The sequence below is a fragment of the Gambusia affinis genome, linkage group LG04 (genome assembly GCF_019740435.1).
Source record: "Gambusia affinis linkage group LG04, SWU_Gaff_1.0, whole genome shotgun sequence".
NCBI classification, from domain to species: Eukaryota; Metazoa; Chordata; class Actinopteri; order Cyprinodontiformes; family Poeciliidae; genus Gambusia; species Gambusia affinis.
Window position 1 is genome coordinate 12,122,273 of NC_057871.1, and position 24,158 is coordinate 12,146,430.

General features: G+C 37.0%; 1 protein-coding gene across 1 annotated transcript in view; it reads right to left on the reverse strand.

Annotated features, from left to right (window-relative positions):
* The window catches only part of usp43a (ubiquitin specific peptidase 43a), a 110,337-nt gene that overhangs the window by 72,185 nt on the left and 13,994 nt on the right, over positions 1-24,158 (reverse strand). The window contains exon 4 of the mRNA XM_044113802.1: positions 2,677-2,774. Coding sequence (XP_043969737.1) covers positions 2,677-2,774 — 98 coding nt within the window. The remainder of the gene's footprint in view (positions 1-2,676; positions 2,775-24,158) is intronic.

The window sequence follows — 24,158 nt, forward strand, 5'->3', positions numbered from 1 at the left end:
TCTTCCTTTTATTTATTTTTAAATATCTCAGTAATCCTAAAAATAGTCCTCAGCCTTCAGTAAAAGCTTCCCCACCAAAGTGTGTAAACAAAAAAAATTCATTGTTTGAGTTTTTAATTGACTGCTCACTGATAATTGTTTTATATATTTTCTTTTGATTTAAATTTAAGAAAAAATATTTGTGTTTTTCCATTTATATGCTAACAGCACCCTCAACTTAAATTTAACAATCATAATTAAAGTGATTACAGTTTGCTTGGAACAAGTCATAATTACAGTGCTAACTGTTAGTTAAGTCACACCTTAGAAATTTTTATATTTGACTCAAGCCTTACGTTTGAAAAACAAATTTGTTCAGGTGTACAGCAGTTCAGTACAGAGGAAATCAAGTGTTTAATGTTGCAACTGTGGAATAAACTGAACCTACACATCAATCCAACTCTTGATGGTTTAAAATCTTATTTATAAACATATCTTTCCTCGCTGGTTTTCAATACAGCATGAGATATGGAGTTGTAGATGAGGGACTGTTGTTTATTTTGTCGTTTTCTGCTTTGTTGTTATTTCTGTATAAGGCTTGGTCAAAGTTGTAGTTGTCTTTAAATGTGTCTTACAGATAAACTGGGATACTCAGATCTCAAGACCACTTTTGGGTGCATCTTTAGACTCAAATCCCTTCTATGTCATCTCTTCTACTGGGTTAATAGTGCTGTACACTGATGCAAGCAAGATATAAAATGGTTTGTTTGTTTGATCCACATCATTTAAGGTGACCTTTTGAACATTGTGTTCTAGGCGGAAGAGGATCAAAAACATCCATGATATTACACAGAGCATAGTGCAGAACGTGGTATCCTTGACGACATAGGGGTGCAAAAGTGTCTTTGGCTTGCATCACTTACTCCTTTGTAAAATGGACCATGTGAAGCTGTACTATAAAAAGATGTCTTTCCAGGCAGATACATTGTTGCGTAAAGCATAAGTGACCTGTGGTGCCCGCCGGTCGGTATACTCATGTAAGATCCATTAGAAGACAGGCTGAGCCACAAAAACAGCAGAAACTAGCACTAAACTGGAGATTACTGGACATATTAAGGGGGGCGTATAATATAAAATCTCCTTTTTTGAGCTCTATTTTATGTTGTAATGTAATTACGTCATCAAAAACATACATGGGGTTTTTTAGTTCTTTCATGCCTGTTTGAGAAATCTTTGAGTCTCCGGGATACTTAAGCACTTTCTCTCATAAAACACTGCCTATTTCCAAAACGTTCCTCCTTGAAGTTGCAGTCATCAGCCGAGATCCTGCCTCAGAGTTTTCATCCCCTACACCTATTTCCACTCAGCTCCTCCAGATTAGTGGCACCAAAAGTTAGCAAATGTCTGGCGGAACTGCAAGTCTGCTAAGCTTATTAGAAAAACTACTTCTCAGTCCAACACTTGTAGAGAGTATAATGGAGATTGTTGTGATGACGTGCTGAAGGCAGAGTGTCAGAAAGAGCAGTAGCTTCTTAAAGAAACAGAAGCCTAATTTCAAGACATAAAACTGTAAAGTTACAAATCTTGTAAGTTAGTTTTTATATCCACCGCATTTTAATAACCAAAGGTAACAAGTTAGTTGATTGTGTTATAAAATGGCAATATGTGCCCTGAAAATATATAATACCTATCCTTCTCTCCCTTTTCTAAAACTGCTTATCCCTCTTGCATAAAAGGCACATCTAATTTAGATGACAAACTAAACTTCCTGTGAATTAGAACGTAAAATTTGCAACTCATTAAAAAAAAAGGTTAACGCAAATCCTTATCCTCAAGGAGAAAGTAACTAAATTCTCCATAGAAGAAGGCAGCTGACTTTGTATTGCAAGTGAAGCAAGCAGAGCCGAAGCTGTAGATAAATCCCATGGATCCTCCATACGTCTGTCTGACCTATTTCCATCCATTCCCACTATGACTGAATAGATATACTCTCTAACGGCATGTACTGCCCTGCGCTTACTAAAAAAAAATAATAATAATAATAATAAATAAAAATCAACCCTAACATCTTATCTACAGTACACAGCAAGCACCATGAATAATTCATGAGATATCCAAGTTTTAAAAGTAGTCCTCCTTATTCTCACTTTCCATTCTTTTGCCAGAAACACCTACAGGCTGCAGAGGCAAAGCAACATTCCGTTTGACATTATTCTCAAAATATAACAAGTAAAAAAAAAAAAAAAAACAAGGAGCATGTCTACAAGAAGTTCTGGAGTCTTTGAACATATGTATTAGGGATCCACCGATATGAATGTTTGGGCTGATATTTTTATCTTATGTCAATGATGCTGTTATGGTCAACAACCAACTATAATTGATATACATTTTCCTTTCAACACCAGAAAAAAGACCATGCAGCTGAAATTGCTTCTCTGCCTCAGCTAAACACCCAATCCTGTACTGCATCATTATTACAGCCACATGCCCAAACAAACACCACATGGCCAACCACTCTCTTTTCCCTCCCAAAACATACACACAAACAGCAACAAGATGGAAATAAACCTGGATTGCTAATTTTGGCAGAGTTGTACATTTAGGATCATAACCACAATGTTAAAAAATGACTAAAACCAGTCAATACTGATGCTAATGTAGATGTATCTCCCTGCTGTTTATCTCAGCAACACTCACCTGTACTGAGCCTGAAAGTGTTCTTGGACAAAGCTGTGGTGACCCCGAGGCTGCTGTGTGCTGGGTAAACTGGAAGGATTCTCTGACCCACTGGTTGCCTGTAGGCAGAAAGATAGAAAAGTGGCACATTAAGGAAACAATCATAGTAGGTGAGATTAGATGGAGAACTCAAGCTTGCATGACATTGCTGTTGAAAGCAAATGCACAAATACAGGCAAGACAATGTCATTCTTTTTGTCTATACGAATCCAGAAGCTAACATTCTGTCTATATTACCTTTGTTTTCTCAAAATTAGAAAAAGGAAAACTTCCGAATCTTCTCCTCTCACAAATTTAGCATTAAATAAATAATTGAGGCAGATAATCTTAGATGAATAGAGAAGCAGACTGTAGAACAGAATATGTTGCTTTTAAGATTGACCAGCCATAGCCGCTGATTGGTTGCTCAGACAAATCTTCTTTTACCCAAGCACAGATTCCAACAGGCCCAAGAACAATGCTCTTCAGTGTGGAAGTCATTTATACAAGAATAAGTATCAAAGTTCCCAGTTTTTCCCTATTATGAACAAGGTATGTACAACTGCAGTCTGAGTAAGCAGTAGTTAGAAGTCATTTAAAAATGTAAATATTTTCAATGAAGGAATCTCTTCTGTTCCTGGAAAGCTGCTTTAATGGGTACTACTCATTTTACTCACTTTCTACTTTTGCGGTTTTGATTAATTACTAGAGCTACACAATATCAGGAAAATATGCAAGTGTGTTATTGTTCAGAAGTGCAATTTCAGTATTGTTGGTTATCATAAAACCCACATTTTTCAGATGTGTTTCCTTAGTTACCGTGACATAATGTCCTCACCACACTTTCGGTTTTAGCAATAAAACCAAATCTGGTTTGGCTAATAAGGGGCAGTTATAGTCCAGCCACGTGGCGACTGCAATTCAATATAGTTTCTGTTTTAATGCCCATCATTTTTAGGTTGGAGCAATTTACCTGTAGTTGACTCCAACAGATACCAGAAAGGCTGAAAGGATTACAGACTACTTGCTTATCTTTATCCTTTCAAATCTTCAGCCTGATTCTGTTATGTGACATTAAATTTGCAAATGCTGGCAGCATTTAGGAAATTCTAGAGTTAAGGTAAGGGTCTGCAATTTCTATTGAGTAAACACAGAGACAGATATTTTCAAGCAGGACAACCATGCTGACATGGGATTTAAAAAAAAATCTGTTCTAACCAGTAGCTGTAAAAGATGGTTTTAATACTTATAGCATTGTGTTAATGTCCAGTGAAATAAAAAAATAGCTGCACAGGACTGAACAAGTAAGAGATACTTCAAACATATCAAGAAATAAAATAACAATGCAAATCCCCCCCAAAAAATAAAAACAGCAACAGACTGATACATTTATGCTATTTCACCAACAATGTTCCAGTGTCAAGCCATGGCTGCAAAGGCAAAGAACATAGCTTCTTCAAAGTATACCTAACTTCATTTTTTAAAAAGTTACTGATACCTAAAATGGCTACATTTGAGTCATCTTCACTCAGTAATAACTTTCTCAAACTTCATCAAACAGTGTCATCAGTGCAACCTGACAGTAATATTTGATCAATCACCTGGCCAATCTTCCATTACCATCAGTCAAGAAGAAAATCCTCCGATTTCAGTCATCAGCCATTTTCAAGGTGCAATAAAAAAAAAAATTAATATAGTGTTTCATAAGATGTCAATGAAGATTAAATTTTCAGTGATAACCGATAGTTTTCAAAAATTAGCTAAATTTGATGGGTTAAAATGATGGTGTGACTTTTTGGAGGTGGACATTCACTATTGTTTACTACTCCACATGTGACCTTTGAAACTCATTATTCAGGCTGTTTTGTAACTTGGGCAACAGACACTAAAGTGTCCTACTAAAACCGTCTGTGTGACTCAGTACAGACACACCAAGGTACCAAGAACTCGTCTCGCCCTCCCTCTCTGGGGAACTGAGACTTTCTCTATTCGTCTTGAACCGTGTCGACAGAAAAATGACAATCTAACTTTGACAAGACTGTTCTTTTGTTTGGACAGAAACCAATCATTGCTGCATTAATTTTGAACAATAAGCTTCTTCTTTGCATCTGTATAAACTTCTCCAAGTATGACTAACTTAAATATGTACCAAGGTAAAAAGGCACAAGGACCAAGAAACACATCTGGCTGTTCCCAAGCTCCCTTCAGTTTTAGGTTTGACCTCATGCTCACTTTGATATGTGGCTCAAAGTATTTTGACAGAAAAAATTTAAACATTTTCTGGGATTTATTTGTGCAATATTAAGCGCAGCAAAAGAGGATTTAAAAAAAACACAGAAACACTAAATGTCTTACTTAGGTGAAGTGCAACAGCCAATTATTTTATTTATGAGTGCAACAAAACAAAATAAAATTTTAACCTTTATTTATAAAACAATCAACTTCAACTAGCAACTGCTTCTGATAGCCATTTCCTCTGCTTTCCTCCATGTTTCCACAATTTTTTACCCATCTTCTTCTAATTTCAATGTTACACAGAATTTAAAAAGATCAATGCTTATAAAAAAGCTACTTTTAAAATAAAAAGAGAAATCTTTATGTAAAAAGTAGTTATTGACACACCCCAAAAGTCCTTGTATAATCCCACTTCCTCAAACTGTCACCCATTGCATCAGGCAACATTCCAACCGTCAGCAGCCAACTTCAAGGGGCCAGATGACGTTAGGTTGCAAGGCTAACATGAGCTCCTCAATGAGTTGAAATGATTTCTTATTCTCAAACTCTGAATTTTTCTTCCCCATGAATCTGTGCTCTGATCGGTTTGAGGAGTCAAATATTTCTCCAGCCCAGCCAGGGGAAATTTTCTTTGCCCCAGATGCAGCCTTTGTCTGTCTGGTGGTGGGAGCTCAAGTTCCCTCTGGATATCTCTGCACTCCAATTCCTACATAAAAACATATGCTAGTATCAAAGCCCTGCTGATTTCCTGAAGCACACACAGGCATGTGGACTGTTCCTGAGCAACTCCACAGAGCCTCTCCATCTCACAGGGTTGGTCTAAAAAAACTGGAAATCAATGCAACAGAGAAAAGGAAGACGAATGTAGTTTGTGTAGCTGGGAAGAACATATAAGATAAGATCCTTCAGCTGGAGATATAAGGTTTGATCTATAATTAATTGGGTGCAGATTTCAGTCAAAAAATCAACTTAAGATGGATTCTTGGAAGATATCTTTGTGCAATGGGAAAACAAAAAAGTGAACCTAATTAAAATGTGTCTGAGTTTCCTTTAACAATAGTAAAACTACTCATTTAAACTTGTTATATCCAGACTTTGGTTAATCAATTTTAGATGTCACTAATGAAAATTACAGCCTATTAGCCATAGAGTGTAATAACTTTCAAACCACAGAGGCAACCCTGTCATTGGAATTTGGAAAGTCTTCCATCTTAAACAAGGGAGAATGAGATCAAATAAATGTTGGCCAAACAAAAAGATACAGAATCTGTTATCATCCCAAACCACATTTCCAATCAACATGTTGGCTCAGAAGGCATCACAAATTCACCTTTGCTGCCAGCCGCAGCTCTGAGTCATCCTTACACATTCAGAAAAAACGCTGCCCGCTCACTCACAAGCATCCGGGACTGAGTACTTATTAATAACTTGAATGCCACAACACTTTTCACCTCATTTCCTCATATTACTCACTTTCTTTGCCACAAAGCAGAAGGAATGATGCTAATTGCTTTGGCTAAAAACCCAAAGACAGAAAAAGATCCAAATAAGATGATGATGAAGCTGATGATGTGATGATGTTTATTTTAATCCAACAAGGGCAAATCTGATATTTAGGAGGCAAAATTCAACTCACCTACACTCAAACCATAAGAGTCTGAGAAGATTTGCCAATAATAATAAAAATATAAAACAGAAAAAACAGGAAATCCATGGCGTGGGATACAGGCAGTTCCAGATAGCATTACATGACAACAACAAACCATGAAATGGACAAACCCGGCCAGTGTGACAAACATTGAGGAACTACCAGCAGGCTGAGCGTGTCCAGCAATTATCCCTGCAGAAAACATGGCTGCCATTTAGTATATGTTTTAACATCTTGGCATGAAGGTATCGTCCCAGAAAATTATAATTGGCAAATGAAAAGCACAACATCCACCAATGAAAGTATTGATGCTTGTTAACAATCCATGTCAGAAGAAATATCTGAAATGCAAAATTTTACTTTTCTGGACTTGAGTGATTCAGTAATTTAACTCAAGAGTTTTGTTTTGAATTTTTCCCAATCCACACAGGTTCATCTTTGTATACATTCCTAAATATACACATTGTGAGGGTCCACATTATATCAAAAACTCTACAAATAGTTGTTTGGAGGACATTAATTTGCTTATGTAATCCCTGTGATAGATTGGTGACCTGTCAAGGGTGTGTCCAGCGAACAATGCAGACAGACCAACCAGAAATAAATACTTAATATGACAATAAGATAATCAGCCTATTGGATGGAGTCTCCAATACCGTTTTCACCTGGCACAAATGGTCAAAACTAAAATGCTGAAGCTAATAAATGAGAAAGAGAAAAGTACATTTTTTGATTTAAGGCAAATTGCCACTGTGTGATTTAGTAAAATCTAGCAGCCTTAATATGGATAGGCAAGTTTGTTTGTAAGGCCTTAAGAACCAGGGTGATGTCCTTTATTTTTCTAGTTTTAGTGTAAATGTGAGCAGCAGCAGTTTGGATCAGTGAAAGCTGTCTTGACTTTTCAGAGAGACTTGTGAAGACACTATTGCAGTTATCAATGTGACTAAAGATAAATGCAGGGATGCGTTTCTCAAGATTTTGTTGAGACATTTGTCTTTTTATCTAGGAAATGTTCTTCAGGTGGTAGGAGACCGACTTTGTAATTGTCTTTATGAGTTTTAAATGTTCAGGTCAGAGACAGACATTGGAAACTAAATAGGGCTGATTTTGTCAATGATCACGCCTCATTTTATGCCATCACTCCCACCACAGCCTAAAACCCACACACAATTGAACTTGACTGGTTATCAAAAAATCTTTTAGATTTTTTACCTGTGCCAAGCAACAATGAGTAAAAATAGTGGGAAATGCAATTTCCTGTTTATACTCAACGTAACCTTTTCAGCCAAGACATTTCATGTCTTTGTAAGGCCGCTGCTGGTTGTCAGTCCTCAGGTTTAAAATTTTGCACCAGCCTTACAGCAGGGGCTTCATGGTGACACATATGTATCCATATTCCTTTCAGCATAGAAGTACATAAACATCTATGGCAAAAAATGAGCGGAGACACATTCGTGGAAGTCTAAAGCTCTGTCTGTGAGCGTTGGCTTCTTCAGCCGGTGAACTGCAGCAGCCTTGTGCAGAACCAACAGATGGAAACAATCAAGATGTCAAGATCCAACATTTTTCCTTTGAACTTGTCAAAATTGAACTCGACTAACATGTAAGTATACTTTCAGTGGTGGGGATGGTGAAGTTTACAACAAATGGTGGGACATGATGAAGGAACAAACATAAAAATATATTGTTATTGCCATGTTCAGCAATAGTGTTAAAATTACACGTTTTCATTACATCACGCAGTCCTATTTGCTCGGTTATTTCACTAGGGGGTAAGGGCAGGTTATGCATGAACTTGAGTTAAAAAGTCTATTCTTGCAAGTGTGATTCCAATCTTACCTAATTATTGTTGTGTGGTGGTTTTACTCCATGATTCCTTTTATTCAGAAAATTCATCTTAGAGACATATTAAAAAAGGTTCTAAGTTCAAAATATATATTCTCTTCATTCCCACTTTGCTATGAAAGATGCCAGCTTAAAAGGTCAAAAGTATTTATGTTAACCTCTAGTTAAAAGCCAATAGTTGACATAAAATGATGTGTTGTCGACCCAGAACTATATAAAATATGAATTATTGATTGAGTAGGTGACAGAACTGCATGTTTATGTTGCTATGATGTGTACGCAGCTTCTGTCTCCACAGTTTTGTCTCTGTACATTTTTGTTTTCTGAAACCTTGTACCCCAGTTTATGCTCAGTGAGCTCCTGGGAATCTGTCAGTGGAGAGGAAGTAGTCAGCTCCTGGTAGCAGCTTGATGCCGTCAGTCTCCAGCAGGATAAGTGACGATGTCTCCTGCAGAGCATGTGAATTAGACGAGCCGATGTAGACATAACTCCTGGCTGCTTAAGGAAAAACAGTCAGATCACCCTCTGGTATTTAGAGACGATGGAGTATCAGTAAATCTCTGGTAAAAGACAGCATGCAGTTTATGAGCAGGATTTTTAAAACAAAGGAACTCTTCCATTTGAAGTCCCTAACAACCAACTACCAGATCCCAAATATCTAATTCTTTGAAGTGTTGGTAATTAACTAATTGCTTTTTGCATTGATCTTGTTTTTATAAAGTAGAAATGTCTGACACAAAGAGAAACTTCAGTAGTTCCAATAAATTGTATTAGTCACTGAATGAATAAGTGGCCATAAACCATTTGTATTATGACAATTTATAGCAAGTTCTACCCCAAAGTATTGGAAACTGGAATATTGTGGATTTTATGAAGTGGATCAGTCATATTCATCTATATGCACTACAATGAAAATGTCCTCATAACATTAAACCGATATTTTGTATTTTACAGAACAGGAATTCTCTCATTTAGTTGTATATTCAGAACTGTTTACATCTCTGTGTCACTCTGTACAGTCACTGCATTAATAATTATTTATTATTTAAGATAGCTGTTGGCAGAATAGCAATGCAATTAAGTTTACTGATTTCTCTTGAACATATATTACGGAATATTTTGGGTAAATTTTAAAGTCCTTTGTATCCCAAAGATAATCTACTGATGGACAGGACTGTTTGAAGCATAGAGTACCATATTGCTTCCCCTCCCCCACCTGTTGCCTGATGGCTAGCATAAAGCTGCCTCATTTTACTCTTTCTTGTAAGAAAAATATATTTGCCAACTAAAAAACTCTATGGTAACAAAAAACTTGACCTAAAGGAATGAAAGTTGTGGAACCACCACATATTAATTATGGTAGCACTGTTTCCCAGCAGACTAACACTCTTAACACACAAGTTGTTTGTTGTTTGCTTGCTACCAAATTTAGAAATTAAAAAAAATTATAATATGTCTAAGCATATATTACAGAATATTACGCATCAGAATCCCAATAGCTAATATAATATTCTTGGTTCACAGAACTAACTAGGCACCCTTAAATAACTTGAGGTTGAATAAGGGAGAGGAAACAAACGGAGAAACAACAGAACGAAGTCCAGACTGACTCAAAGAGAGATAAGGGAAAGCATTCCAGAGGAGAGGAGGAATGAAAGAAATGCTGTCCGCGCAGTAAACCTGCTGAGTCACTTTTATTCTTTCAGCTGGGGGCAGCTGCTAATTCGGCCCATTCAGACCTGGCTTATTGAAACAAGGCAAGCTGGGAGATAACGGTGGAAACCCCACATGCACACTCAGCCCAGCTCCTCTGCCCTCTTCCACTCATCAGCTTTCTCTTGTTTCATTAACTTGTGCCGCTTCATGTGGCTTTCTCCTGACAAACTGATGAAACTTTATTCACGGTTTCTCATTCTTTTGTTGCCAAAACGCAGCTTCAAAGCATCTTTCTCTGATCTCAGACCTGCCCCCTCAGGGCGCTGCGTGCACCCACTTCATTTTAAACGGTGCCAAGTGCAGCCGGCCAGCCTCGTCACTCTGTGGCTGTTACTATGGCGATGCTGGCGAGCCTAAACAGAAGCAGCACAGAAAAATAAGCAGCCTCGGACAAGCGCTAGAGGCAGAGATCCGACGGCCAAATCTGGTTTGGCTGGAGCCATCTCTCTCTCCCTTTCTTTCCCGTGTGTTCAATCTGCATGCTGGAGGTGTTAATTCCCCAACAAATATTGATTTAGAGAAATAAAGGAGTTGATGTCACGCGTTTCGAAAGAAAGGGGGAGAATTTATCAGAGGCCTATCCTTCTACAAAGGATAGGCCCTGTACGGCTGTTTGTGCTCTCTCAGGAGGCAGGGGAGCATGACGATCATCACTGCCAGAAGCGTTGGACCCATCAGAAAAGAAGCAGCACAGCTGATTGGTGCTTGGCATCCGGCAAACGATTTTGAGAGAGATCATGTGCAAAAGAAGAAACTGAGAAAACTCTAAATTTAAACTAGCAAAAATCCCCCAGTAGGAGAAATAACCTTTTGGCCATTGACAATTCATATGTCTATAATTTTGGGAGTTTATTGAATTAGGTTTGATAGCTTCATTGTTTCATTGAAGTCATAAAAGTCATTGGTTTCTTCCCAAAAATTGCAAGGTCAGAAACCAGAACATAAATAAACTCTGATGGGTTAAAAACCACAGAGCAAGCAATAATACAAGACTTGGATCTAAATTTTAACAAGCATATAAAGTCTATCAATAACCAGATGATTACTTTAACATTGCCAGAATTAAGAGCTTTGTGTCCAAAAGGAAACAGGCAAAAAACATACTTTCATTTGCAACAACTTAGATTAGTGTAATGGTATTTATACAGGTCTCCATAAAACAATAAAGGAACAGCTTCTACTCATCCAAAGTGCCCAAAACCAGAAAAATGGATCACATTACACCGGTCTTTAAATCATTAAAGTGAATACATGTTTGCAAAAGGACTGCAGCTTAGCCATAAAGGTCGCACAGAGCTTTGTCATTTCTCTCATGTCTTAATTTTGTTTTCCTGCTGTTATCTGAGGCCTTGTTCATTTTTGATGCATTTGTTATTTTCTATCTCCTGTCCTTTGTTGTTTGCAAAGCACTTTGTATTGCACTATTCATATACACAGAGTACAGTAATCCAAAGAAATCTGCATGCCTTCACCTGGAGTCTTCCGATCATTTGTTTTGTCACTGAGCCAAATAACTGAATCCTTACCTACTTTGTCTTTTTAAAACAAACAAAAAAAAAAAAAAATTCTTGGTCCCTCTATGAGGGAAGCTGCAAACTTCAGTCAAGCTAGAGAGTAGATTGTGCAGCAGATATTTGTTTGCTTTTTTTTTTTTTCATGTTTGGCACGCACCCAGTCCAACTTGATGCTAAAAAGGTCTTTTTGACACCTTCTAGTTGATCTGGAGCCTTTGTGGTCCTGGGTTGTTAGGGTTGTTAAATTAAGATTAAGCCACTTTATATAAAAGGGCTTGGGTTAGACATTTAAAACTTGGACATGAAAAGACAATGATCCCAAATACATGGCACGACGGGGTTCAGTTTATTGATGGCTTCAAGAAATGTTTCTCTGTACTTAAGAGACAAGCTTCAACTTATGAAGTACATTCTTGTACAATTAAGCTCAAATTTATTCATACCTCTGGAAAATTAAAGTAATTTTACCAATAATGTTTCTATCAGGAGATTTATTGTTTCTTGTCAGAAGAAACATATTGATTAGGGTGATGGCAGATGTAAATATCTGGAGCATCTCAACAAAGATAAGTAATCAAAATGCCAGTGGAAAAATGCAAAAAGCTGCCCAGGGGTTATACAAATGTTTGATTGCTATAAAGTTTCCTATTAGAAACAAACTTCCTGGTTGAATGAATTGAATTTAAATCAGAGGTTTGAATCAGTTGGGGCTCAAAAAGAATAAAATTTCAAATTAACCAATTTATATTTGTGCATACGTCTGGTGCATCTAAAATAAAAGTGTACAGATGAACTCTACCAAGCTTGCAGCATGCCTTCCATTCACGTGAACAGCTTTCGCTGTAATGATCCACTGCTAAGAACAAAACATACATTATCAACATCCTTCTTTGATTTGATAGCTTTTGTTTTATGTATACTAGTTCATTAGCATCCATCTGAAAAGAGGCTTTTTTTAAATGTTTCCCTCACATTGCAGGGAGAAATTATACTACTGTTAGTGTCTAAACAGCTTTTAGTTTGAGCCACACGTCTGGGTCAGTTTTCTAAAATCCTTTATCCCTCTGAAAAATCTGTCACACTGGTACATTAGCACTTAAGCTGTAGTAAAACCTTTAAAAAAATAAATAAATAAAATAAAAAAAAAACTATGAGCACCAACAGAGATAGACACACAAAACGCAGCAGATGAGTAAATACTATGGATATTCCTTTCTAAATTTCCTTTTTTAATGGTTGCAGATCTTTGTTTGCATTGTTTTGTGATAAATACGAAACCAGTGCAGAAACAGGTGAGAGGAACAGGTCCGACTGCATAGCAGTGACAGGTCCTGTTTGACAGGAAGACACAACCACTGAAAGCCTGGCAGGGTGGGCGTGGAGCAGCAAACAATGAACAACAAGCCAGAGAGAGCTTTTTGTTCACCTGAACCAACAAAAGATTTGTCCACATTTCTTTTCAGTTTTCCCCAGTGGGACCAGTTCTGAGAATAAAACGCTGATCATACTGATAACAACGTGTGACGATGGCTGCTAAATCCCTCAGAGGATTTCACCCTCATTACTCCTGCTGCGTTCCTGCCAGTGTTAGTGACTGTATGAGCGGCCGCTGGGAAACAAGGTGTCCTCTCTTCATTTTAATTATTGCAGTAGAGCTTTCATTATCTCATTCTAGTCTCAGCCCTGAAAGCTCGATTTTACATCGTCCATCCAATCTACAGCACAAAGCAAAAGTTTTAATACACTTTTTCCCAGTCTTGCAACGTTACAACCACAAATATCAGGGTATTTCATCTGACCAACACAAAACAGTGAATCCTTGTGAAGTGGATGGAAAACAATATGTGGTATTAAAAACCATTATCAAATGATGCAACAAGCTTCCCATTTTAATGAATAATTTATATATATATATATATATATATATATATATATATATATATTTTTTTTTTTTTTTTCAAAGTGGTTCATGCTCCAACAGAAAATGACATTGTAAGTCAGAGTAAGTAAGAGTAACAGCTTAAGAGTTTTACTGGGTTCAATTACCAAGCATTGGAAACATTGTCAGTCTAGATATGCTGCTAAAGCTGAACTTTTGTAAATCATTAATAAAGTCAAATGTTAACTCTAAGTAACATTTGAGTTACTTAGAGTTAACTTAAATGTTAACTCTAAGTAACGTTTAGAGTTACTTAAAAAACTTCAGAATCAGTTTTATAAGGATGCCAGAGAATAAATCATTTTTAAAATTTCAGAATGCTTTGAATGTAAGATACAGTAAAAAAAAAATTGGACTGATGTTGATTTCCAATGGTAACACTGGTGTTATGCTAGATTTACCAATATTTTATCAATTTATTTGTCCGATTACTCGATTAATCATAAGAATAATCAATAGATAACTCGATTACTAAAATATTCATTTACAACAGCCCTCGTGTGTATTCTCAGCTGATAAAATGAGGGAGCAAGTGTACACATTAAAAAATTTGTCGAGTCGTCTAAAAGGAAAGCATGAAAAATATTTAGAGACATAATGACTTCTGATCCAAGGTAAGCTGGAGGAGATAGACTTCAGCAACTAGACTAAACTCAAGAGAACAGGAAAGTGTTTTGTCTGCATAAGTTCTCTTTGTCGTCCAACAACTCAGACCCAGAAAGTCATGAAGGATGAGCAGGACACACCAGCTAGTCAGGCAGCCCCGGCTACAGACGAGTTTAACAGGGGGGGGCATCGATTTATTTTGGAGAGGCAAAATGAATCTACGTAGCTGAACATAAACAACCACATCAGTGGCCCACAGGCTACTTGTTAACCAGCTTAAGGTGCTGTATTAGCTAGTCATCTTTTAGCTATCATTAACTGTCCATATTACAGCATTAGTCAACTCAGTCGGTTAGTTTTGGGGAAAAACTGTGCAAAGTTCTTTGCGTTTTGCTGGTTTGCTGCCATGATTCTAACTCACACCTGAGTAGCTCTGCACAGCAGCAGCAGGTCTCCTTCACTGCCGCACAGGTGTAAACCCAGGGCGAGCGTATCAGCGCTCATGTTGCATTTAAAGGCGGCTCGGAAAAACAGGTTACGACATGTTAACAACGGATTAAACAGTTTTAACAGCTGGGGGGAAAAAATTGACAGAGGACACAGATATGGGAAGTGCAGAAGCCCCGACTGTATCAAATTGATATAGGAATAACAGAAAGTTGGTTATTCTAAGATAAATAACAAACAGCTTCCAGTCCAGGGGGAGGCACAGCTGACTCTGTGGGCGGGCAATGCCCCCCCCAACGCCCCCCAATGCCGACGGGCCTGAGTCAGGATGACATACCTGCAGCAGCCTCACATTAAATCAATCATTGGACTAATGCTGCTGCCACTAACAGCTCAGCTCTTCTTTGTGAGACAGTTTTCCTCTTCAGGGAACATATTGAATCTTTCATAAATTAAACATATCCCCAAATTTATCTCAACTAGGACCTTTCTTCCCCTCTCTCTATTTACATGTCTTTTTTATTTACCTCATTAGATTCCAACAGGTTAATAAGCTGTATAAAATGTACCGACTTCTGTCAAAGTGAGCCAGGAGAAATAAGTCTTCACTTTTCAGCGACCTTTTCTGTAGAGCCTTGCAAGAGATTCAAAGGAATACAAAAGAAGCCAGCAGAGGTGGTTTCATCTGAATAACTCACAGCATCCACCAGAGAATTCACCTTTCGTCTCTGTAGAAGAAACCTGTTCAAGTGAGCAGTGAGGATGAAGAGGCCATAGATAAGATGTAAGAATATACAATATTGAATGAAGAGTTTCATAATTCACTATGCCTCACCCTTTTATGACGCAGAAGTAAGGAACTACACACACAGATGTCTTAATTCCAATAACGCACAAGACTTGTATGACTTGTACTTAAAAAACCCACATGAACAGGCCTTGTATGTCTTCCATACAGAGAGCATTATGTAAAGCTACTTTTTCTTTTTTTAATGACAGAATATTGTAGAAGAGTTCCTGTAAAGCATTGTCCTTCCAATGGCAGTGGTCTTAGTCAAAATGGATTCATCTTTAAATACATCCATATTTAATATATTAGAATAAGGCTCATCTGTCAAATGTGTCTTCTGAAAATGCCATTTAATCATGTTTTAAACATACTTTTTATTAAAACTACATTTTTGTTTTTAAAATGTTTATTAACGAGATGTAATACTCAAATCTTAAAAGGTTTCAATTAGCTATAAGCAGAAAATCCTCATAATTAATGGAAATAATGGCTTAAAAGCATAGATCTGTGTGTAATTAAGCCTTATAATGTGTTTCACTTGGTGAACTAACTCACTGAAATTAATCAAAATTTCAAAAATATTCTAAGTGATTCAATATGGCTGTATAACCTGTGGGAAAAGCATTAAAATATATTTTTCTACTCATCACTAAAGAGTGACCATTAATTATTCCAATTAAGAGCAGAGGAGTGCAGTTGCAGTACTATTTGTGATTAGTTTTATGAATGTTTTAAAACAAAGATAGCGATTAAGACATTTTAACTATATTTTGCTGCTTTTTAGCTAGTTGTGCTAAAAACAGCAGTAGCTGTGTGTACTTCAAAGAAAATCCTTAACCTAATACAAATTTCCATACATGCCACCATTTCTAAATCCAAGATGCTCCATCCAAGAATATAGAGCAGCAACTTCACTGTAATATGTTTACCCGACAGTTTTCTTTTAAGTATCTCACTTATACTGAAAATATCGAAATCTGATTCTTCTCCCCATAGTAGCAACTTTTACACCAAAGAGATCTGGCAGTGCATCCAGGGAGCTCATAGTGTGGTGCCCTGAAGACTCAAAAATGAAAAACTTCACTATCGACTTAGACTCGTGACAAACATTTAAACTTGACCCCAAAAGATGTGAGGCAGAGCTTGGAAAAACTGATCTGTAAACAGCAGGTTCAGTGAACAATCAAGACATTTAAAAAGCTTACATTTTATATTGAGCTTCACTTCTAACATTAAATATTTTAACTCCCTTTGCAGCATGACTTTTTCTGGAAAATATTTTAAAACACCCTCTCTGGAACACTTCAATCAGAAAAACCCCAGGACCCTGAAAATGTCACTTCCTCAGGTTGCCGAGTGTGGGGTCCCAGCAGTGGCAGGGGTTACTCTGCTTTGATCTTACCTGTGTCAGAGGAGAGAAATAGAAAACACTGAGCACTGAAGGGGGAGAGTGACCAGATGGTAACCCCAGACTTCACCTCAATTTCACAAACTGCTAACACCAATGGAATTTCAAATTTCTTTCCGCATCAGGTCCTTTTAGACCACAGTTGACAAAAAAGAAAAAAAAAAAAAAAAAAAAAAAAAAAAACATGCCATCTGAAAAAAGTAAGTTAATGGTTCACATCCAAGCCAAACGTGTCGTCCTGTTGCTCTCGCGTAGGATTCACAATAGGACCCTGACGTAGACCAGGTGAGTCAACAACCCAACAGGCGAACTCATTGACTGAAGTCCCAGACGACCCCACAGGAGGTTAAATTGCTGAGACGCTCCATCAGACAGAAAGAGCTAAAACTGCCTTTAAGTCCAGAGCTCATGGCGAACCTCTTCTCACCTCTGGTAAGAATCTTCAGTTGAAAAAAGAAATGAAAATGTGACAAATCAAGCTGAATAAGTTGCAAAAAATTCCACGACATACGATAATAACTCCAATCATCAAAGCGTAATCCTTTACAGTGTCATCTAACTCCACTATTGCTGACTCCCTGCATAATATACAACAGGAAATTACAATTATATAAGACTAGATAGTCTATGACAGAGGCTGTTGATCAACACATCAGATCATGGATCTGTCATCCTCCAACTTTCGCCCCACCTTTCAGCTGACTCACTGTATTCACCAACATTTTCTTTCAACTCCCAGAAGAACTTACGCTAAAAGTTCACAGAGATACATCAATGTTTGGATCCCGGAGTTTTCCCTTTCAACTCTTCAAACTCAACTCACTTCAACTTTTAAAAATTAAAAAAGTACTGATTTGTTTATTTGGCACTGCTGTCTCATTAGCAAATAATCCATCCTCCTACTGCCAGTAGGGTAACAAAAAGATGCAATTTATAATGTGCTTGCTCTGGAATGAACTTATAAAAATGCCTGTGGTGAACACCATGCACTCACTGAATTAGGCAGTTTTCTCACCAGGCAAATCAGAGCAGTTAAGAAATCGTCTTCTCGTTTTCAGAAGTGCAGAAGCCTGGGGGCGGGGGGATAATGTAACACACTGGTTATGAGACCTTTAATATTATCTAATCGGCCTCGTCTCCCAAGCAGCAGCAGTTCTGTTCAACTGCAATCTAGCAGGTCAAGAGGAAAAAAGTTTCTTAACTAGTAATTAAAGCTATTTAATGTGAAAGGCAGACGTTGCAAAAAGAATATTTTTTTTCCCCATGTATTCAAAGGAATTCTTGGTCCATAAAAGGTCATTGTGCCGAGCACCATGACTTCCCAATGAAACGGTTTTAGTGAGCACCGATTTAAGGGAGGATTAACATTACTGAACTGCCTTTCCCATGTGCTCACATTCATTTGTTATGTAATGCTACTCAATATAAGCTGATGGTCTGGTCATCATGAATGTAGAGTTAAAAAAACTAGTTCATTAATTCAGGAAAGGTAGGAAGCGGATAAACAGTTCCAATCTTATTGAGAGAGGATAATTTTCCTGTGGCATTCCTTGGATATAAATCCAGAGTCTATGGACCCAGAGGCTAAAACTAACAGCTAGACTGAGAATAAGTTTAAGTGGTCAGTATGATTACTTTTTCACAATTTGATTTCCAAACATACATCTGGCAAATTTGATGGTTCACCTCCATCTTCACAGTGTACAACAATTCCTTAGACAACTCATAACTCAGGTTTAGAAACTTGCAAGTCACCTGAAATTAAAATTTACTTGATGCACACCAATAATTCGACCTTTTGAAAAAGATCAACAATTTTTTGCCACAGCTGCAGTCGCTGTCTTCAGACACTGTTGGGAATGAAATGAGAAGCCCCTCGCTGCGTCAGTTCGAGTTAAATAACTTGCTGCCAGCAAAAACATAATCATCTATGCAGTAATTACCCAATGGGAGGTCCTTACTCATTTGTTTTATGAAATCAAGGTGGTGAATTTTGTTTGGGGATGAAAGGCTGTATGTTTTCAGCACAAATGGTAAAGGTAAAGAAGTTCCATTCTTTGAACAGTAGGAACTCCAAATCGGCTACTTGCAACAACCTGAGCACTGCCTGCAACATGTTTGCATCAGCAGCTGAGTAGGCAGCAATGCAGAATCAGAACCTCAGTGATTTTCCTCATGACACAGCCTGACGATGTTATGACATTTTCGCCGGACTCATTTCTATTCCAATCATGAGTTATTCTCTGTATGGATGTTGAAATGTATTGGAAAACTGGCCAAACCAGCTCCTTCAGAAGCAAGTACAAATGTGTGGGTGTCCGTTTCATTTCATTCCTTGTTTTTAACTGATTTTCAGGACATATGACAATAATACAAACCATGTTTTACTGCACAGCAAAAGTACTCCGATAGAGCTGGTTGGCAAACATATTCCTCAATTATTGTGAGAGACAGACGGAACAGCTGACATATGGTAATGCACTGCTACACATGTGCACATTCCTCTGTGAATGCCAATTTCATTTTATCCAAATGTTGACATAACATAGGTACATCTAGATGATTTCTCTGGCAGCTTTGTAATTGTAAAGGATCAAATTTCAGAGTAATTTCCAAGAAAACGGCTGGGATCAACTCGTGTGGGCATGCTTGTGAACGTTGGTGTGCACTGCCACTGACTTGTGACAAGGCTGTGTTGTGTCCTGTCTCCTATTTAACTCATGCTGGCAGAGAGTTTTTTCTCCTTGCCAGCTTGAACATGAAAAGCGGTTTAGAGAATGGATGGGTGGATTTATTGATTTATTTGGATTTCCATTAGCTAGATTTAAAGAGACAGGCAGCCTTTGTGAGTCACTTTTCCTGTAATATGTGAAAAAATGGATAAAGGAAAACAAATTAGGCATAATATTACAGGAACATACAAGATAAGTTACAGCCTCCAAAATGACGATGGGTCTAAATTTATCTGACATGGTGTTCTCAAAGAACAGTGATTATAAAACTAGCATTTAATACAAATGCTTGTTTAGATGATGGACATGTGGCCTTGATATTACTTAGTATGCCAGCAAATCAGCTCGTTATATAAGCTTATGCAAATGTATCTCTTGTCCTTGGAGTCCAGATGCCTTCTCTGTTAGTTGTTATTGCACTGGACATCAGCTACAGCGTAAAATACTAAAGTAGAAATGAGAAACTGGCTGGTGACCAGAAACTGACATCTTTCTCCAGTCCATGAACCAAACATACTTTAAAATTTGTGTTAACAGGGTATGTCAAACAACAAGCTTTAGTATAGAAGTTATTGAGTAATCAAGATAAAACGTTAGCTACAGTATATGCATTGATCACGATTGCTAATCCCCGCTTTTTGTATGATTTTACTGGCCAATACTGATTTAACTTGATCTTCTCTTGAAGTTCTATAATAAAATGATATTAGAACAAACAATGTATGTATTTTACTTATGATTCCAAACAAAAACTTTAATTGATACAGCGTTTCCATTTAAAAAAAAAAAAAAAAAAAAAAAAAAGCCTGCATACATAAAATACAGCAAATCTCCATCTGTGTTTCAGTGTAGATCTTTACTGTAGTCTTAGTGCACAATCAAGAAATTTCACAACAGGAAGGATTTTGTCAACTGTTGCATATTTCACTCATTGGCATGAATTTTCAAACAAGATAAAGAAAACCTGGATAAACTTCTGCAGGAATGCGTTCAATGTTACATCTAAATATCTGAAGACAGTGCATTGACAAGCTGCTACTTGCCATTTTCTGGTGAAACAGTAAAAAATAAATAAATAAATAAAAACTATTTAAGACTGCCAGGTCCTGCTGTACTCTGGAATCCATTTTTATTTCTGTTTAATGTTTATTTTGGTATATTTTACAGCACTGCTGTTCACACATAAGATGAAATGGAAAGAAAATCCAACCCTAACCTTTGGAAAAGAGTTGCCAGTATTCATTTTAAGTGCCCATATTGTTTTGAACAAAGCATACTTGCAGATTACCAGAGAAAATTATGCACAAATTATGACTGCAACAATTAGAACAACAACAACCATTTGCTGACCTAATCTCAATTTCCTGAGCTGCATTATTGTAGATTCAAGGCTGTAACACACCCTTTCTCACTGCCAAGTAATTTTACTTTATTGTTTGTTGTCCTTGTTCTCCAACATGCTCCTATTTTTATCTGGCAAAAACCATTTCAGTCTTATCTTTTAAAAACATGCAACTGTGAGCAGCCATGGAATTGAAGGCTAAAGCCTGAAAGATGTTAACACTTGAAAAAACAGCACAAGAACAAAGGAGAAAAATAAAAATCTATTAATAAAAATGTTAGGCTGGCATTTAATGATTAAATATATACTTAATTTTGAAGTGTGAGAGTCATTCTGTAAAACAATAATTTTGTAAATGTCCGGAAGTATTATTTATTGTTGGGGGTTTTTTAGTTGAAAAAACAGACTTGCTTTGAGAAGAGGGGAAATCTCAACAGCTTCAGGTCGTTTTATTGTTAGATAATTTATCCAGGGATTGGCTATGCCCATTTTATATATATATATATATATATATATATATATACACACACACACACACACACACATATATATATATATACATATATGCGGCCTTACATACACACGCATATATGTAACAAATTCCTGTATGAAAGCAGTATACTCTTTACTCTTATCAATCCAGTAATAAAAATAAAGACGTACAATAACCAAAAACAAACAAGAAAAAATATATAATTATAACAGCAAGTCTGGAAAATGATCCATAAACTGATTACACTGCATTGAGTACAATTTCCACTTAAGGATGGTATTACCTTTCCGTAAGGGCATAGGTGGCATACTAAGAAACTGAGCGAGTTTCGGGGTCGACCTTGGATTGAGAAAGATAGTCCAAAACTGGCTGCCAGATACTACAGAACTTAGAGAAACCCACAACATCATATCGTAGCTTCTCCAAATGGAGAATCTCAGTAAAGTTGCTCAACCACATTTTAACTGAGGAACCTTGTCAGTTTTCCAAAGTCTCAATATTACTTTTTTGGCTATAACCATTACATACACCACCGTCGTTTGCATAAAAATGCTGCAGTTCCTCAAAGAAGGAGAATGTCCAAACAATGCACATTGGGTGTCGGGAACCAACGCGCATCCATAAACTTTAGAAAACAAGTTGAAAATTTCACACCAGAACAAATGAGATAGGGAGCCATTCACGGACTAACATTTATCACATTTTGAAGAAGTCGAAGGAAATATTCTGTGCAATTTAATTTTAGAATAGTGGAATTCAATTCAGTTAGAATTTAGTTCTTCACTAACCACTCTCTGAAGTTTTGATTCACAATGAAATCTAACCATTTTTACAAATTAAAACAAATTGTTCTTTGTTGTGGCATCAAGAACAAAAAGTAGTTTCTTTTGATTGAAGCATACAAGAAGAATGCTCTTCTTAAAACTGAAGAACATCCTGAACCGGGATTGTAATTAGCAACCCAAAGATGCATCAGTGTCACATCCTCAAATGAATACCACATGGCCAAGCCACCTTCTCCCCTTCAAAAACACACACACAAATGGCAACAGGATGGAAATAAACATTGGTTATTATTATTGACAGAGTTTCCCTCAGGTTAAAACATGATCATCAGCTAACATCACTAATTGCAACCAATAAATAACAGACACAAGTTCAACTGGCTGTACTTGCTTGGTGACTGGAACTGGAATCCATTTTCAGTCCGATCAGCTCTGAATGCAGTACAATTTAAACAACAAATATCAGGGGGGGTTTTCCCCAGTGAACTCATCATAGTAAGGTCTACTGGACTGTGCTGACAACACTCTTCTGTGTAGATGATTTTACTGGATGAAGAAGACTGAATTTTAGATATTTTTTAAAAAAGAAAAAGGTAGATGCATTTGCAAATTGTAACTACAAATGGTCAGGACTGTAAAACAACAGAACCATGAGCCTAACACTCTGTAGAAACTGAGTGAAAAATAGAATACCTACAAGTTCACTTTAACAGATAAGCAAGGGGAAGAGAAAAAGGTCTATTTGTCAGTGCATTAAGATGGAGACAATGCCTACTCTGAATTGATTACTTCATTATTTTAATGTTAATCAACTAAATGCACCCTCTGTCCTCCCATGTCCTCTTTTTGAAAGAGCTGATTGATGGGATGCTCAGCAGTGACTCTTAAACACCAACTGTACTCATTTATTTATTTAAAAATCGCAGAACACTGGGAAGATATTTAATACATGTAATCACACAGTGGAAGTTTGTCACAGTGGGTGCTGATCACAGCAGGTTGCCACATCCAGTAAATCTGATTGTGATACAAACAATAATCACAAAATCAATCCAATTAAGAGGTCAATTAGGAGATCCAGGTCAGGACAAGAGAATGCTTCATCAAATTCCTCTAGGAATTACTTTTAGTATTTTTAGTCCTGAGAAAACCATGAGATCAGTGGATAAAGACAAATCTGTAAAGAAGAACCTGTATAAACTCTGATTAAATTAATATCAAATTTTCATCATCTCAATCATGTCATGTCTGCCCTTCACTTCCATCCTCAGCACAGCATATCCAATCCTGGCTACACTCCAACAGCACAGACCCAAGGTGAGCACTCACACACCCAGAGATGGAGCAGACGCTTCCCACTTTCCCAGCTGCTTCTTTTACATCTCAACAATAAAACAAACTGCTGAACACAAAGATTCGGATCAGACCCGGCAGCTTCATCTGAACAGCAGGCTAAAGAGTCTTAATCTTTGATTTTCCTAGACATAGCACCAACTGCACACAATCTGACATTTTTGTAACTGTTTTTTTTATTATTATTATTTTTTCTCTGACCAAATAAAAACAAAAATTTTGTCCTTTTAAAGGATTCCTAAAAGATGGATCTTCACATGGTTCTTTACAGAACATTTTTAGTTACAATTACACATATATTGGAATATCAGATGCATTTAAAGGATAAGAAAAGAGAAAAAAAGAATAAAGAAAGTAACAAAAGATACAACTGCAAAGAAGAATGTTTGACCAGTGTTAAAGGACACGCAACTCATTTTTGGTGGTGGCAGCACTATGCTGTGTGGATGCCTTTTTCCAAGTATGGACAGTCAAACTGACTTAGTGTTGATGGAAAGATGGATGAAGCTAAATACAGAACAATCCTATAAGAAAACCTGTTAGAGGTTTCTCACTGTGGATATCAACCCCTAAATGTCTCAGATGAAAGCCTTTTCATGTATAAGAGCCCA